At 21.1% G+C, this 18,365-nt stretch overlaps 1 protein-coding gene across 1 annotated transcript; it reads left to right on the forward strand.

Annotated features, from left to right (window-relative positions):
* Nucleotides 1–13,763: 13,763 nt before the first annotated feature.
* Nucleotides 13,764–17,192, forward strand: Bm17844 (Uncharacterized protein; the record flags this gene model as incomplete). The annotated part of the gene is made up of 6 exons (XM_043082576.1): nucleotides 13,764–14,001; nucleotides 14,412–14,555; nucleotides 15,135–15,217; nucleotides 15,901–15,966; nucleotides 16,363–16,480; nucleotides 17,098–17,192. 6 exons carry the CDS (start codon nucleotides 13,764–13,766, stop codon nucleotides 17,190–17,192), a joined length of 744 nt encoding a protein of 247 aa, XP_042938510.1.
* Nucleotides 17,193–18,365: the final 1,173 nt, after the last annotated feature.

An 18,365-nucleotide genomic window follows, 5' to 3' on the forward strand; every position in this document is an offset into this window, starting at 1 on the left:
GTATTAGTAAAATTCATTGTGTTTTGTTAAAAGATAGTCAAAACAGTTTGATATTGCAGATCCATCCAATCATACCTGCATATCATCGATATAAACAGGTAAGATAGGTGATAAAACCAACGATTCATGCGAACATTTATTATGATACTACGATTTTCCTTTCTTTCTTTAACTCTCTTATACGGATGTGGTCATTTGTGCACATACCACAGCAGTAGTAGTGGTCACTACGATGTTATTGACCAAATGACATTGAGATTAAATCGAGCGCGAATCTATTCGAAGATATTACTTTTATTATTGTTACTATCATTATCATTATCATTACTAGTATTATTATCATCATCATCATTATTATTATTATTAGTGTTGCATGGAAAATATGAAATAACTTTCTAACAATTTTCATCTCTCTTAAAAATTTTTCCGCTTTTACACTTTCTTTTTCACTTTAATTTTCATCTTCTTTTTACATCAAATATTATTGTTAATAAATTTATTTCTTATCAATTTTAATTTTCTTTTCTTCTTTCATTTTTTTCAATTTCATTTTCTCTCTTTCTCTCAACGTTTAATCATTATAAATTGAAGAATTAATATATTTGAAGTGATCATATATTTTTAATGATATTTTAATGATGCATCCTTTCTTTTTCTTTGTTTTTTTTTTTTTCGTTTTTTTCTTTTTTCTTTTTTTTTTTTTTTTACATATTTGAATTAGATAAATTTAGATTTAAAAAATTTGCTCGAATAATTTGTATTTAAAAATTTCATTTTGGAGATTATTAAAATTTGAATTTTTGACTATTGTACGAAGATTAGAAATATAGGACTAGAATTTCGTTTATTTAAATATTATATTTATATATAAATATAATACTTAAGTAAATGTGATATGATGCCTAAATAAATATACTTTCATATTTGTTTAAAATAAAAAAATTGATTTTAGGAGAAGCGTATTTTTTGGCATTTCTCAAAATACTAAAATCCTTTAATATTTACCCATTACTTGATTAATTTTGGATGATTAAAAAAAGAAATAAAAATTAATTTCACAAGCAAAGATTTGAAATTTCAAAAATTTGGGGCAAGAAACTGAATTAAATTTCTAAATTTGATTTTGTATAATAACCATTTTAAATTTTGAATGTTTTGTTTTAGTAGTAAGCATGAAATGTTTAATTATCCTTGTTCGATAAATTTGCGTAATATCATTTGAATAAATTTATTACGTCAAATTCCCTCACTTTTGTTTTTACTCGTACGTGATAATATTATATCAAGTAAGTTAACCTATACTTTTCCTGTAATAAACGATCTTTTTTTTTCGCAATGTAAACAATTTTTAGTAATTTTATTTTATTCTGTTGCTACTGGTGATATCATATCAATTATTGATCATTTAACAAAGCTTTTTTTCACTTAACACTTTTAAATTTTAGGTTCAATTTCAGTAATACCATTTTTGGGTTTATGTGTTGGGTATTTTTGGGAAATATATTTTTATGTTCGATAAGCTTTAGTTTGTAATGCCAATGACATGAATATTATTTCGTTTAACTGAAAAGAATTTCATGAAAAACCTTATGATTTGGCTTCTTGCCCGTTCCATTGGCATTTCTTTCAACAAATCAGCAAATTCCAAACTGATATGGGTGATGTTTGGGTGGGTAGACAGTTCAATGTATGGGTATGTCTGCGGGTTTGTGAGAGTTGTAGGGTAGGGAGTGAATGTGTGGGTAGATAGGTGGGTGTGTGGTGAATGATGACATGGGTGGATGCAAGGTAAATGGATGAGTTTGTGGGTATGCGTGGGTATATGGATGGATTTATTGGTGGGAATGTATGGTACATCTGTGGGTTTATGTGATGTATCTATGGGTTGGGTATGTGTGACGTATCTACGGGTTGGGTATGTGTGTGCTGTGTGTGCGTGGGTGTGTATGTAAGAAGAAGGACACAGAATTTCGTTCCATTGAAATGAATTAGTGAAAAATCTCATTATCTGGCTTCCTGCCCATTTCATCGGCATTTCTTTGTCAACAAATCAACAAATTTCAAATTAATAATATTCGGAAGTTTTATGGGAAAAACTGTGAAAACAATTTTTTCTTTTTATTGAAAAACGTTTTTGCGGAAAACATTTAACTATTTGAACATTTGATATTTTAACAAATTATACATATACATATACTAACTAATTTATGAATATAATAAAATCTAGAAAATACCTATGCACGTGAAAATACACGTATAGAAAATACCTATGCACGTGGAAATACACGTAAAAAATACGCTAAAATAAATACATACATGTAAAAAAAGTATATATTACTTTTTACTAAAAAAAAGAAAAAAAAAAAAAAAAACGATGAAGTGAAGGAAAAAAGAGGTATGATTAATGTTGATTTTGTTGGAAAATAAATAAAAAAAAACAAAACTAAAATGAAATTTAAACAAAATTGTTTTTTTTTTTTTTCATTTTTTATTATCCTTACATATTCTTGTTTATAATTTAAACAAAAATTGATAAATCAAATTTCAATTATTTGTGATATTATTATATGTCATATAAATCAATTTTATTGTATCATTGGATAAAAACAAAAACAAAAAAAGAGACATACGACTGTCATAGCTAAATGGTAAACATTCAATTCTATAATATTATTTTTTTTTTTAAAAAAAAGGGAAAATTGCAATAATTTCTTTTTTCCTCTTTTTTTGTTGCTTTTTTTTTTTCAATGAACATTTATTAAAGGAGAAGAATTATTCATTTTTTTTTTTTTTTTTGCTTTTTTTTTCATTTTAATTTTATAATTTCAATGACATTTATTGGTTCATTGTTGACATTAATATGTTGAAGGTAAATCTTTTCTCTCTCCCTCTCCTTGGCTTTTTATTTCTTTTTGCTCTTTTTTATTTTTAATTCGATAAACTTTAGTGATATTTAATTTTTTCTTTAAAATAGTTCAACATTTAAAATGTTTTTGTAAATGAATAAAGAATAAAATTGCTTATCTATTATTCTGATAAATTTTTAAAAATAATTTAAACATTACTGATATTCGTATGTTATGATTCGATGGAAAAATATTAAAAGATTAATATCATATCAGCTAGCATTTAATATTTCATCAAATTATCACTTGATAATAATCAGCAAATATTTTTTAGTTTTTTAGTTTTAAATAAATTTTATATTATAGATTTTATAATTTGTTATAAAAATTTGTGATACAAAATTTCAAAAAAAAAAAAAAAAAAAGTTAAAATTATCAAGCTTTTTTTGTCATCTATTTTTAAATATTTTGTGATAGAAATGCGGAAGTTAAACTATGAAAATACTTCAATTTTATTTTTAATTAATTGATTGTTTTCATCACTGATAAACGTTCAGTATTTGTTCGTTTCTTTTTTTTTTTGTTATTTTAAAATGCATTTTGTTACTTTAACCACAAAACAAAGACAGCAGAAATGGATGAAATAATTTATCAAAATTAATCATTTTGATTGCTCTCATCAGCTATTTTTAATTTTTGATCTTAAATAGGTAAAATCATTTATCACAAATTTTTTCAATGTTTCAATGTATTTTAGCAATAATTACTATCTCATTAATAATTTAACAATAATTAGTGTATCATTAATTGCCACTATAACAAAATAACTTTTAGTATTATCATTTGATTTTTTTTTTTTTTTAAACAAGGTATTTCCATTAAATTTCATCTATTATAAATTCTTACATATATTTTTTCTAGTACTTTGATTCTTTACAACAAAAAAAAAAAAGAAAAAAAACAATAATAATAAATAATAAACTTAACGGTCAAATTTATACTCTTACAGGTTAGCAAATAAATTTCTCTTTTAAAATTTTATTTTGAAATTATAAAAAGAAATAAAATTGATTAATCTGTTAAGAATATAAGAAACTTTAACGAAAATAGATTGATATTTGTCTGCAATCGTCAAAAGAAAAAAAAATACTTTTTCTTATTATTATTATTATTACTTTTTATTATTTATTACCTTAATCAAAAAATTTTTTTAACATTGATCAAAATTGTACGTTCAATGGTTTTAACATTTTAATTAAAATTAAAAAAAAAAAAAAATATTTGACCTTTTCATTACTTTTAAGTAACAACCATACAGAAATAATTAATGTAATAAAAAAGATTTACACAAATATATTTAATAATTCTTCATACTTTATAAAAATGTTTAATAACTAATAATAGTTATTGCTTAATTAAATATACGAATTATAAGCGAAAAGAAAAAAAAAATTAGATTAAGATAAAATAGCTAATTAAAATTAATGACTAATTTAAATAATTTATCTTCATATAATTTTACAACAGTAATAATAATAATAATAATAATAATAATAATAAAAGTACTGTTATTATTACATTACTGCCAACTATAACTTGCTGTAAGCATCAAGCTATCATTTTTTCTCCCTTCTATTTTTTCTAATCTTTCAATCTTTATTTTCTTAAGTAAATATTCCGGTTACTATCCAACCGGTTATTACCGTACATTGAGTCGCTGAAAGGTTCGATAATAACAAAGTAAAAAGTAAATATCACACCTATACACTAATATTATTGCTGCATAAAAGAGTAAATGTATTTATGATTTTATTTGTCGAGAATTGATTTCGATTATCTGTTTGTTATTATGTTACTGCTTACTATCATTATTAGAAGTTATTATTATTATTATTATTGTTATGTTATCATTATTATTATTATTATTATTATTATTATTATTATTATTATTATTAATATTATTATTGTTATATAATAGTAATATTATTATAGCTATTCATCACTTTTCTATCAGTATCTGCATAATAATGAATGCAAACCATTCTAATCTGTGATCATTTTAAAATTGAATACAAATTAGTCATATTTTATTGTAATTAATGTATTTTTGAAATGATACATTAAATTGTTTGTAAGCAAAAGGCAAAAATTTTCATATTGCAATTTTTTAGGAATTAAATTTTTTTTTCCCTTTGATTATATTAAATTTCATTTCGAATTTTTTGTTTCTTTCCACAGAAAAATAAATGTATTGATTCTCTTGCAAGAATGTATCGATTGTGTTCCATTCTCCTTCTTTTCTTCCTCTTTAAACAATTTAATTTATCAAATCAAATAGCATCATAGTAACTTTTAGTTCTAGTTACACCAATAAATACAATTTTAAAAATAATTAATGGAATTTGAAAGTTTCAATAAATATTAATTTGATTATGTTTTTTTCGCACTTTCATTTCTTTTTTTTTTTTTTTTTTAAAATTATTTTACATTCAGATGCTTACTTTAACATTTAATAATGAAAATGGCAAAAAAAATTCAAATGTTATTTCATTTTAAATTTGATTCAAATTAAAAATTTTTTATTAATTTTATTTAGAATACAAGAAGTCTTATTTCATATAATGCTAACAAATCATTCATTGTTCTTTATCATATTGTATTATTATATTGAAATCTATTATTTGCTAATGAAATTAATTAGCATATGTAAGCAAAAATAAGTTAATTAAATTAGCAATAATAATAACAAAAATTTCACTAATAATATTTATATATTAGCAACAATATGCAAAAGCTAAATCAATTGCATTAGCAATAACAACAACAACAACGACAATAACAACATAACAATAACAGCAATGAAAATAACAGTAGCAATAGGATTAACAATAAAAAACATTAATGACATCAAACTTTAAGCATATAAAAATAAATCAACAATTTTAAAATTCTTTTGAAATGCAAAAAAAAAAAATATTTATTTATTCGTCAATCATTTTTCAAAAAAAAAAAAAAAAAAAAAAAAAAAACAAAAAAAATTTCCAGTTTTCCAAACATTAAACAGAAATAATTTCTAATAACAATAATCAAAAAAAAAACTTTTTTTTTTTCCAAACAAATTTCAATTTCATTTTCATAACTTTTCGTTCTTCATTTATTACCTTCCACTTCATTACCTACAATTTACCTTTTTCTTTTTTTTTTTTTTTTTTAAATTTATAAATCAACCAGTTATTTTCAAATTCTTTTCTTCTCATTCATCTCCTTCTCTGTCTCTTTTTATTTTTTATTTTTTCATTCTTGTTCGTTCTTTTTTTTTTTTTATTTTGTCTGTTCAAAAAATTCTTGAAAATTAATCGAAAAATACATTCAATTTCAAATTTCTTTTCTCATACTAACAACAAGCATTTGTCCTCAATAAAGCTTACTTATAATTAAAAGTTAAAATTTTAACTTTTTATTTATACAGTAAAGATTTCATTTTAAAATGATTTATTTATTTTTTATTAATTATTAAATGTTATTACTTTTCTTTTTTTTTTTAAAAAAAAAAGAAAAATTGTTGTTTGTTATTATTTTTGAAAAATTTTTTCAAAAGATAATTACATTTGCTATTTTTATTTACTTTATTTTTTATAGCTTTTGTTTACAAAAAAATTTTTTCTTCTTTTTTTTTTTGTTGGTTTTTTTGATGATAATTATTTGTAGTTAAGCTAATAATTCAAAAAACAAAAAAAGTTTGACAATTGAAATTGATTAGTCTTTGTAATCATCTTATTAATTAATAGGATTATATTTTGATTTAACTTATTTAAAAAAAAAAAAAAAAAAATTAGAAATATTATTTATTTCATTTTATTTAATTATATTCTCAAACTTTCAATACTTTTTTTTTTTAGCGTTATATTTTCTTGCATTATTATTTAACTGAAATTTATGCAATGATTATTGATGTTTTCAAAATATTTTATTTTAATCTTTAAAAAAAAAAAAACATGAAAGACCGAAAGAAAGAGACAGAGAGACAATATAACTGTATAATATTTAATTCTATTTTATTTCTAGAAATTTTAATATATATTTTTTTAAAATTGTTTTAGCATAAGAATTATCTCATTTATCATTTCATTTCCTTTTTTCTTCTCAAATTTTCATTTTACAAAAGAAAACTTTTTTGTTTCTTTTTTTTTTTTTTTTTTTAAAAAAAAAAAATTTGTCTTAACAATTAACTTCTCTAAAGGTCCCAAATTTTAATTTTTAATTTTTTTAAAATTAATGTTAGTAACATTTCATTTAATCATCTTTTTTTCTTTCTCATCTTTTCTCTCTCCCTCTTCCTATCTCTTTCTTTCCTCGTTTCTCCCTCTCTCTCTCTCTCTCTCTCTCTCATCATTAAATAATACCAACATTTATTTTTGGATGATCATTAATTCATTTTTACATCCTATGGAATTTTCTTGTCCTTTTTTTTTTCTCTCTCTCTTCCATTTTATTTAACAATTTATATTTATTTAATAATATTTGTTTATTTATCGCAAATACTAATTAAATTAAAAAAAAAAAAAACAAACAAAAACAAAAAAGAGAACAAATTTATTTTATTCTTTCCAAACTTTTCAAAATGTTTATTATCAATTATTAATTATTATTATCATTATTATTCACTATATTTTTATGTATTTTTTGACTTTTAGAACTTTTTATCATTCATCTATTTTTGCTTTTTCTTGAAAAATTAATTTTAAATAAATTTCAAAATTTTTTTAACAAAAAAAAAAAAAAAAGACCTTTTTAAATATATTTTTTTTTTCAATTTGATCATTAACATATTTTTATTTAATAAACAATTAATTAACAATAACAATAATAATTTTAATTGATAATAATTTCAGCAATTTTTTTTTTTTTTTTACTGCTAACAATTTAATTGGTAATAAAAAATATGTATGTTAGCACATTTATAAATATCAATAATAACTGATAATGACAATTTGTAAATTAATAAAACTGATAAAAGTAACTGATTGGAGTGACAGATCACTAACACTGTGCCATGCGTCAACTAAGATAACGTTGGTATGCATGCGCCCATATGTCCGCTCTCCGCCGTTTTATCTTATCAGATCATTCATGTATGTGTGTGGGTGTGTATGTGTGCATGTGTGTGTGTGTGTCGTTGTCTGTCTGTTTAGATATGTGTATGTGTGTATTTGGTATGTGTAATAATGTATGTCTGTGTATTATAAATATATGTGTACTAATTTACCTGTTAAAACATATAATACTGTATGATATTAGTTGAGCAATTATTACAACAACAATAACAATAACAATGGTAATAATAACATTAATCCTTACCAATTAATATTTTACAATGAGAAATTAAATATAAAATTTGTGTTATAGTTTCAAATGAATTATTTTATAATTTATTTCAAATTCAGTTTTGCAAAAAAAAAAAAATTTTTTTTCATTTTTTTATTTTTTGATGAAAAAAAAAAAAAAAAAAAATGGAAAGACAAATGGAAATATTTTAACTTTTAAATGAAAATGTTGCTGCTTGCATTTTTTTTTTTTTTCAAATGTTATTTTTGAATTGAATTGTTAGAAATGTTAGTGAAATTTTGATCAGAATTTTCCAGTTGACTGTCAAATGAATAATTTAAATTGTGGGAAATTTCAAAATTTATATTTTCGAAAGAAATGCAAAAATTGCTCGAATATATTTCTAAAGCAAAGTTTACCTATTTGGGAATTTAAGCTAGGTAATTAACTTAATTTTAATAAAATTAGAAAAAAAAAAAGAGATAAAATTTATCGCAAACTGTGATAATTACAAGTTGCGCCCCCATAAAAATGTTAGTATTAGTTTATCTTTATGTGAAATTTTTCATTTCATTTTGCACTCTTTCTCATAAAATTTCATTTTTAAAATTCATTTACTTTTAAGAACAAAAAAAAAGAAAAAAAAAATTCTTTCACATAAATTATTTCATTTTACCATTTGGAAAAAAACAATTTCATTTTTCTTTTTCCTAAAGCATTTCTGAAACAGAAATGCTAATTTTGTTGTAAAAAATTTTGTTTGCTGTATAAAATATTTGTTTATCTAAGATTGAATTACTAAGAATTAGAATAATAATAATTTAATGAAATATTTTAGCATTATCATTTTTTTGCTATTACTTTTTGGTAAATTAATCTCAAAAATTTTTTAATAATTTTAGATATTAAAATATTAAATACTAAAATTAATTATTCCATTAAGTACTCTAATATTACTTACATTTTCATTTTTCTTTAACTTTTATCTATTTAATAATTAAAAAAAAAAGAAAAAGAGAGAAGTGCAAAAATTAGGTTCTATTAGAAATTTTAATTCAATTAATAAATGAATTATAGAAATTTTTTGTATCTTTTTTTAAAAAAAAGTAAAAAAAAGTTAAAATTCGTTAAAAATTAACTTTTTTTTCCTAAATGTTTGTACTTTTAAATTCATCATAATATTTTATACTTTCTGATGATATTATAGAATCCATTAATTAAAAACTGGATCTTTTTCATGTCCAATTTATTTATGAAATTGTCAACAACAAATTGTTGAAGCGTAAAACTAAGACTAACAAATATTGTTAATAATATAAAATGGTTATGTTATGATTTTATTGTTGATAATTTATTAAAGAAATGGATAAATCATATGAATATAATTTTCCTTTTCTTTTTGTTTTTGTTTTTTTTAAAAAAAAAATTAAAACAATTAAATGTCACTTATAAATGGTTGAAGATTTTATATTATTAATAAGGAAAATGATAAAAAAATTTAGCTAAAATAAGGAATGAAATATAAAAATAGGGAACAAATAAAATGAAAAATCCAGTTTTTAATTATTACTATTATTATTATTTTTTTTAGCAAAGTATAATATCCAGTTTCTAAGCAATAAATTTTATAATATAATTGAAATATATTATTTGAGATAATTGAAAAGTGTAAATATAGCTATTAAATTCCAACTATTTGCATATGAAAAGTAACATTTGGAATAGAAAAAAAAAACTTCTGTTTTTAAGGATTAGTGAATTTTAAAAATGAAATTTTATAAGAAAAGATAAACTAATACTAACATTTTTATGGGGGCGCAACTTGTAATTATCACAGTTTGCGATAAATTTTATCTCTTTTTTTTCTAATTTTATTAAAATTAAGTTAATTACCTAGCTTAAATTCCCAAATAGGTAAACTTTGCTTTAGAAATATATTCGAGCAATTTTTGCATTTCTTTCGAAAATATAAATTTTGAAATTTCCCACAATTTAAATTATTCATTTGACAGTCAACTGGAAAATTCTGATCAAAATTTCACTAACATTTCTAACAATTCAATTCAAAAATAACATTTGAAAAAAAAAAAAAAAAAATGCAAGCAGCAACATTTTCATTTAAAAGTTAAAATATTTCCATTTGTCTTTCCATTTTTTTTTTTTTTTTTCATCAAAAAATAAAAAAATGAAAAAAAATTTTTTTTTTTTTGCAAAACTGAATTTGAAATAAATTATAAAATAATTCATTTGAAACTATAACACAAATTTTATATTTAATTTCTCCATTGCTAAGGGTTACTATTATTATTATTATTATTATTATTATTATTATTATTATTATTATTATTATTATTATTGTGTAATAATAATAATTATTTAATTAATATTTCATCAATAATTAGTAAATATATATACAAATTAACAAACTTTCTGATCGTTATCAATTTATTACGAATTATACTACTAAAAGTTTCATTAATTGAATCTATTATTTTTTTTTTAAAATTATTTATTCTTTCTTAACGTCTAATTTTAATTAATTCATTTGAAGTGTTTCAATTGATTATCAAACACGAAACATTACAACATTGTTGATAATTTTTTTTTTTTTTTCGTTTTTTTTCTCTTTTTTTTTCTTTTCGTTAAATTTTAATTACTGAGACATTTTACAGTTATTCTTCTTCTTCTTCAGTTTGTTTCGTTTCAAAAAGGAAACTAACGTCATATTTGTTCGTTGGACAAAATAAAAATGCTTCTCTTTTACAACGAAATCATTTCTCTCCTTTCTTTCATTCTTTCATTCCTTCGTTCCTACATCTAATCATTCCGTCATTCCTGCATTCCTTTATTCCATCATTCCTGCATTCTTTTATTCCGTCATTCCTGCATTCTTTTATTCCGTCATTCCTGCATTCCTTTATTCCATCATTCCTGCATTCCTTTATTCCATCATTCCTGCAATCTTTTATTCCGTCATTCCTGCATTCCTTTATTCCATCATTCCTGCATTCTTTTATTCCTTCATTCCCGCATTCCTTTATTCCATCATTCCTGCATTCCTTTATTCCATCATTCCTGCATTCTTTTATTCCTTCATTCCTGCATTCCTTTATTCCATCATTCCTGCATTCCTTTATTCCATCATTCCTGCATTCCTTTATTCCATCATTCCTGCATTCTTTTATTCCGTCATTCCTGCATTCTTTTATTCCGTCATTCCTGCATTCCTTTATTCCATCATTCCTGCATTCCTTTATTCCATCATTCCTGCAATCTTTTATTCCGTCATTCCTGCATTCCTTTATTCCATCATTCCTGCATTCTTTTATTCCTTCATTCCTGCATTCCTTTATTCCATCATTCCTGCATTCCTTTATTCCATCATTCCTGCATTCCTTTATTCCATCATTCCTGCATTCTTTTATTCCGTCATTCCTGCATTCTTTTATTCCGTCATTCCTGCATTCCTTTATTCCATCATTCCTGCATTCCTTTATTCCATCATTCCTGCAATCTTTTATTCCGTCATTCCTGCATTCCTTTATTCCATCATTCCTGCATTCTTTTATTCCTTCATTCCCGCATTCCTTTATTCCATCATTCCTGCATTCCTTTATTCCATCATTCCTGCATTCTTTTATTCCATCATTCCCGCATTCTTTTATTCCGTCATTCCTGCATTCCTTTATTCCATCATTCCTGCATTCCTTTATTCCATCATTCCTGCATTCTTTTATTCCGTCATTCCTGCATTCCTTTATTCCATCATTCCTGCATTCTTTTATTCCTTCATTCCCGCATTCCTTTATTCCTTCATTCCCGCATTCCTTTATTCCTTCATTCCCGCATTCCTTTATTCCATCATTCCTGCATTCCTTTATTCCATCATTCCTGCATTCTTTTATTCCTTCATTCCCGCATTCCTTTATTCCATCATTCCTGCATTCCTTTATTCCATCATTCCTGCATTCTTTTATTCCGTCATTCCTGCATTCCTTTATTCCATCATTCCTGCATTCTTTTATTCCGTCATTCCTTCATTCATTCATTCTTTCATTCCTTCATTCCTTACTCATTCATTCTTTATTTATTTATTTATTCATTCATTCGTTCCTTTATTCATTTCATTCATTCACCCATTTATTTATTTATTTATTCCTTCTTTATTCCTTATTTATTATTCATTTCTTCGTACATTTCACTTCTTTTCTTTTTAATTTTTTTTTTTTTTCAAATACAATATAAGGAAATATCACAATTCTCTGATCTTTTCAATTTAAACATTCTCTTCAACCAACCAACCAACCAACCAACCAATCAACCAGTTAACCATCCAATCATTCCAATCAACCATTTTTTTTTTTTGATTCTTTTAATTTTTCGCTTTTCTCATTCTTCTCTTTCTTCACTTTTAATAAGATAATTTTATATTAAAAAAAAGAAAGACAATATATGTTTATAGAAAGTGAGAGAAGTGCACTTTTTTTTCTTTCTCTCAATTTTTTGTTTCATTCGTTTCATTTTAATTTTTCTATCACTTTTTTTAAATTGGTTACCTTTTTTTTTTTTTGAAATTTAAATGGAAATGAATCATTTTTTTTGTTTTTTTTTTCTCTTTAAAATAATACTATTTAAGTGGAAATTTTAAAAATTTTTTCTTTTTTTATGCATTTATTATTGCGATTAGCAATAACAGTTAGTTTTATTGATTTTATTGCTATTGCTGTTATTATTGTTGTAGCATTACTGTTATTAGCTAGATAAACAATTATTATTTGCTGCTTTAATGCCAATATATGTATGTATATCGAATGAAACTAATTAATTAATTTTAATTAATTATTGTATATGAACCAAAATTAACGGAATATTATTTATTGTACAAATGAAAAAAGATGAAGCGGAAATGAGGACAGAAAGAGAGGCGCAAAAAGGTCGCCGATTAAGAAAAGAAAGAGATGACGAGAAAAGATGAAGTAGGGAATAAAATAATAGAAGAATGTTTAAATTTTCTTTGTTAATAACATTTTGTTAAAAATTTCTCGAAATGACTTTTAAACTTAAAGATACATTTATAAAATTTAATATTTTCTAATTGTTTCACTTTTTTTTTTTTTTTTAAACTAACAAAAATTTTAAATATTATTATATTTTTGCATTACTAATATGCAAATAAGTGCAATATAATTTTTTTTTTTTTATTTTTTTGCATAAGTAAATTTCTGATTAATTTAAAATATAATTAAAAAATTATTTATTAAAATTTCTGCATATCGATTTTCATTATTTTAAATTCTTTCTTATTTTATTCATCAGAAAACGTTAGTTCCAATTTATTTCACATGTAACTTTTTCTTTTTCTTTGCTAATATCTTTTTTTTTTTTTTGTTTTAATTTAAATTAATATTTTATTGATTAAATTAATACATGAATACTTTTTGCTTCTTTTTTTCATTTATTTATTTATTTATTTTTTTTTTAGGTTAACAAATTGAATAATTCTTATTTTGCAAATAACGAAAAGATTTGCAAGAAAAAAGGAAAAGAAAAAGAATACTACTATAATCATTATTAACCTATGTATTACTGATAATGATAACTGATAAAACAATTACAACAAATGCTAATGATAGCATAAATGATAATAATGATAAGAATATTGATGCAATTGTTGTGGTACAACGACAAATTGAAATTAATGAACATAATCCAATTGATGCAACAACAATAATGCAATTATTAGCAACAACAACTGAAAATGCTAAGCAATTAAGCGATAGCAATAAAAAAATTGAAGCATCAAAAGAAATGGATGAAAAATGCATTTTAGGTAAGTAAAAATGCTTTCTCTTTCTTTTTTTTAAAAAAAAAAAAATCTTTTTTCATTTTTTAATATATTCAAAATTTAAATGATTTCATCAAAAAGAATAAGAAAAAAAAAAGAAATTTATGCAATATGATGAATAAGAAAAAAAAAGAAAAATAAACAATTTAAATATTATTTCATATATATAAAGTAAGTAATATAAATTATTTAGTAATATTATAAAAAAAAAAAAAAAAAAAAACGAACTTACATTCTTTTATTTATTTGTTATATAAATGATATAAATTTAAACTTTTTGTTGTTTAATTTTAAATGTGAAAAAAAAAAAAAAAAAAACAAATAATAATAATGATAATGACAATGATAGTAATGATAATAAATAAATAAACAAAATTTTAACCCAACAATTTTAGAAGTATATTCAACAAAATTATTGAATGTGCCACCACCAGCATATTCATTAACTAGTCCATGTTTACCACCAAATAGTCCACAACAATTAGATTGGCCACCTGAATCGCCATCATATTTTGATGGCTATCCACCGTATCCAGCTGGTTTGTGTATTAAAAAAATTTTTTTTTTCTTTTTAATATAAAAATTAAAAAAAAAAAAAAAAGAAATGAAAGAAAGAAAAGATTTGTTGCAAAAATTTGTTTTTTATGATTATTTAATTATTTAATTAGGAAAAATTGTAAAAAAAAAATTTTTTTTTTCCTTCAGTAATTTTCTAATTGTTTTAGCTATTTTGTTAGCATAGCTTTAATCTAATAAAAGTGCTTTAAAAAAAAAAAAAAAAAAATTTTATTCATTTCAAAGAAATAATTTCTGATCTTTGTCCTTTATTATTTTACTTTTACAAAATAATATTATAACTTTTTTTTTTTTTATTTTTGCTTGTAATATAACATGAAGGAAACAAAATTAAGCATTTATAGTTTAATTTAAAAAATAAAATTGAATATAAATTTAAAAAAAAAAAAAAAAAACGAAAGAAAAAATTACATTAAAAAAATTTTTGTGATAGATATTATTTTTGCAATACAAATTATTAATTAAAATAAAATTAAAAAAAAAAAAAAAACTATTATTAAGATTTTACAAAAATTGTTGCAACTAATAAATGTAAATTAAAGGTCCACCATTACTTAAAATTGCTTACCCAAAAGATATTCCCGGTCCAACATATGCTTGCCCGAAATGTGATGGAAGATTTTTGGTAAGTTTATTTTTTTGTTTAAAAAAAACTTTTTTCACTTTAATTAACTTTTCATATATTAATTAGTTCAATTTTTTTTTTCAAATATGATTGGTAATTTTTTGATTTTGCTAGAATTTATTTAATTTTATAAAAAGATTTACAATTCATTTTGAATTTACACTGATCAATCGATTAATCATTTTTTAATGCATTCGTTTTCGTTTTTTTTTTTTTTTTTTTTTTTTTATTTCTTTCCTTTTCTTACACAATTAATTTGATATTTTGAATATTATTTATTAGTTTTTTTTTTTTTTTTTTTTTGTTTTTCATTTATTTGAAATGACTTAAAAATGAATTAAAAATTATTAATCAAAAATAGATAATAAATTATTTTTTAATCAAAAGAAAAGAGAAGAAAAATAAATAAAAAAAAGCAAAAAATATTTCTTTTTTTAAAATTATTTATTAAAATAATTGCAGAAAATATGAATTGCTAAAAAAAAAAGAAGAAGAATTAGAGATAATTACAATTATTTTATTAGTAAATTTAAAAAATTAAAAATTGCAATTATTATATTGGTATAAAAAAAATTTTTTTAAAAAAAATTTAAAAAAAAATATCGATTATTTCATTTTCTTCATTAATAAATTTAACAAATTAAAAATTGAATTATTAATTAATTAATTAATTTTGATTTCAGTACTACAGACAAGCTGGCATAGTGCAATGTCCATTTTGTCATTCTGCAATTTCTATTGGTCGATATGTATGTCTAAATATTTTATAAAATAAAATTTTTTCAAAAAAAAGATTTAAAGTGAAACAAAGAAATGGGAAAGAGACAGAGAGAGAGAGAGGGAGAGAGGGAGAGAAAGGGAAAGAGAAGACAAAAGAAAATTAAGCAAGAATTTATTAAATAAAATTATTGTTATCTTTTCTTTTTGTATAAATAATTCTTGGAAAAAAAAAAAGAAAAAATTACAATATAAAGAATTTTTTTTATTAAAAATATTTAAATTATAAATTACTGCAAAGAAAAAAAAAATAACGAAAACAAAAACAAACAAAAATTATTTTAAAATAAATTTGAAATATTCAAAAATGTTATTATCAATTAATTTTTTTGTCATATTTTTAAAAAAAAATTTATTTGTTTATACAGGTACGAATACGTGCATGCTCATTTATTATGTTTGGTTTACTATTTTTAATTATCAGTTTAACTTTTGGTTTGGCAACAAAAATACTTACTGATTGTTCGACAGGCTATTTTATTGTTTGTTAGTTTTTCCCTCTCATAATTATATTCAAATTTATGTAAATTTTAATTTGTAGCTACTATGAAAATCTTAGAATTTTATTAATTCGTTAATTAATTAGTTAATAATTAGTAGCTTTTATTACGATTTCTTAGAATTTATTAATTAGTTAATTGATTATTATACAATATAATTTATAAAAATGGATTATTTAGTAAATTGCGCAAAAATGAACAAATTATTATGTAATATAGTTTATGTAATTTTTTTTTTTTTCAAATTTAATAAAAATTTGATTTAATTACAGAATTTTTTCAATTAATTTGTATGATGTATTGAAGTACTATCCTAATTGTTCTTCTTTTTTTTTCTTAGACATAAATAATGCAGTATTATGATCAATTAAATTTTCTAATTTTAATTAGATTTATTATTATTATTTGTAAAGAAAAAATTTCTTTAACTTAATAATAAATATTATGTATTAAATATGTTAATTAATAAATAGTTAAGTACTAAATTGTTAATAATAAATATTAATTCAATACTTTATCTATAATAACTCAATTTATTAGTAATAATTAATTTAATACAATTATCAGTTCAGTATTCTAACCCTTTTTCTTCTCTTTTTTCAGTTGCAATGATAGCAGTATCAGGTCTAATGTTATTGATTCGTGCTTTTCATATGTGTTTCCGTTATCAGGAAACGGAACGTATCGAATTTCCATAAAAGAAAAAGAAAAAAAAAAAAAAAACGGAAGAAGAAAGAAGAAAATAGAAAGAAAAAAAAAAAAAGAAACATTATAAAACTATAATGCATCAAAGTAACTTTTATAAAAATAATAAAATTTTTATTCAAATAAGTTTAACAAAATTTAGCAATGAATTAAATTAAATTAAATAAATATTTACAAAAAAAAAATTTTTTTTAAATGCTATGTTTCTTTTTTTTTTCTTTTTATTTAATAATAATTTAAAACTCAGCGAATCATTTTTCATTAATTAATTAATTCATTTGTATTGTCAATAATTATTAATTTATCACCACTTATTTCTTCATTTATTTATTTGTTTATTTAATGAAAGTATTAAAAGATTAATTGCTAAAATTTTTTGAAAAATCTTATCAAAACTCTTATCATATCATTCTCAAATATCCATATGAAAATTTTGCAAACTTTTTTCCTTTCTTTTCTTTTGATACTTTCAAATGAAACTCTGTAAAAATATTCAAATTAATTTGTTTTTTTTTTTTTTTTTGTCTTTCTCATTCTTCCTTTCTCTCTCTCTCTCTCTCTCTTTCTCTCTCTTTCTCCACCAAAAACTTATTCAGAATTCATAAACTTTTAATTTTCTTTTTTTTGAAAAGCAACAGGTGATAATAATAATAATAATGTTACAAGAATAATTTCCATATAAAAAAATAAAAAAAAAAAAAAAAGGATATTTGAATTAATTAATTTTATTCCATTTTTATTATAACAATATATGATCATTTTAATTGCATACTAAATTAAAAAAAAAATAGAACAAATATTAAAAATAATAATTTAATGAAAATTTTGCATTATATTTGCCTAAATTTCAGTTGATCGTTAATTATTTAAAAAAAAAAAAAAAAAAGAAAAATGATACAAACAATTAATAAAAATGAATGATAAAATTATTTCCAATTACTTTCTTATTCTGCTCAATTTCATTTTGTTTTTTTGCTTTTTTGCTTTTTTTTTTTTTCATTTTTCAAATTTTGTATAATAAATTTATTTTTACTTCACATTGTCACATATTTTTGTTGCAATTTTCTTTTTACAAATTATTCATATTGCTGCTTTCTTCACTTTTTTTCTTTTGATTCTTTTCTTTTTTTTTTTTATATTTATTTATTTCAAATTTGTTTATATTT

Source organism: Brugia malayi (assembly GCF_000002995.4).
Source record: "Brugia malayi strain FR3 genome assembly, contig: Bm_v4_Chr4_scaffold_001, whole genome shotgun sequence".
Classification (NCBI taxonomy): Eukaryota; Metazoa; Nematoda; class Chromadorea; order Rhabditida; family Onchocercidae; genus Brugia; species Brugia malayi.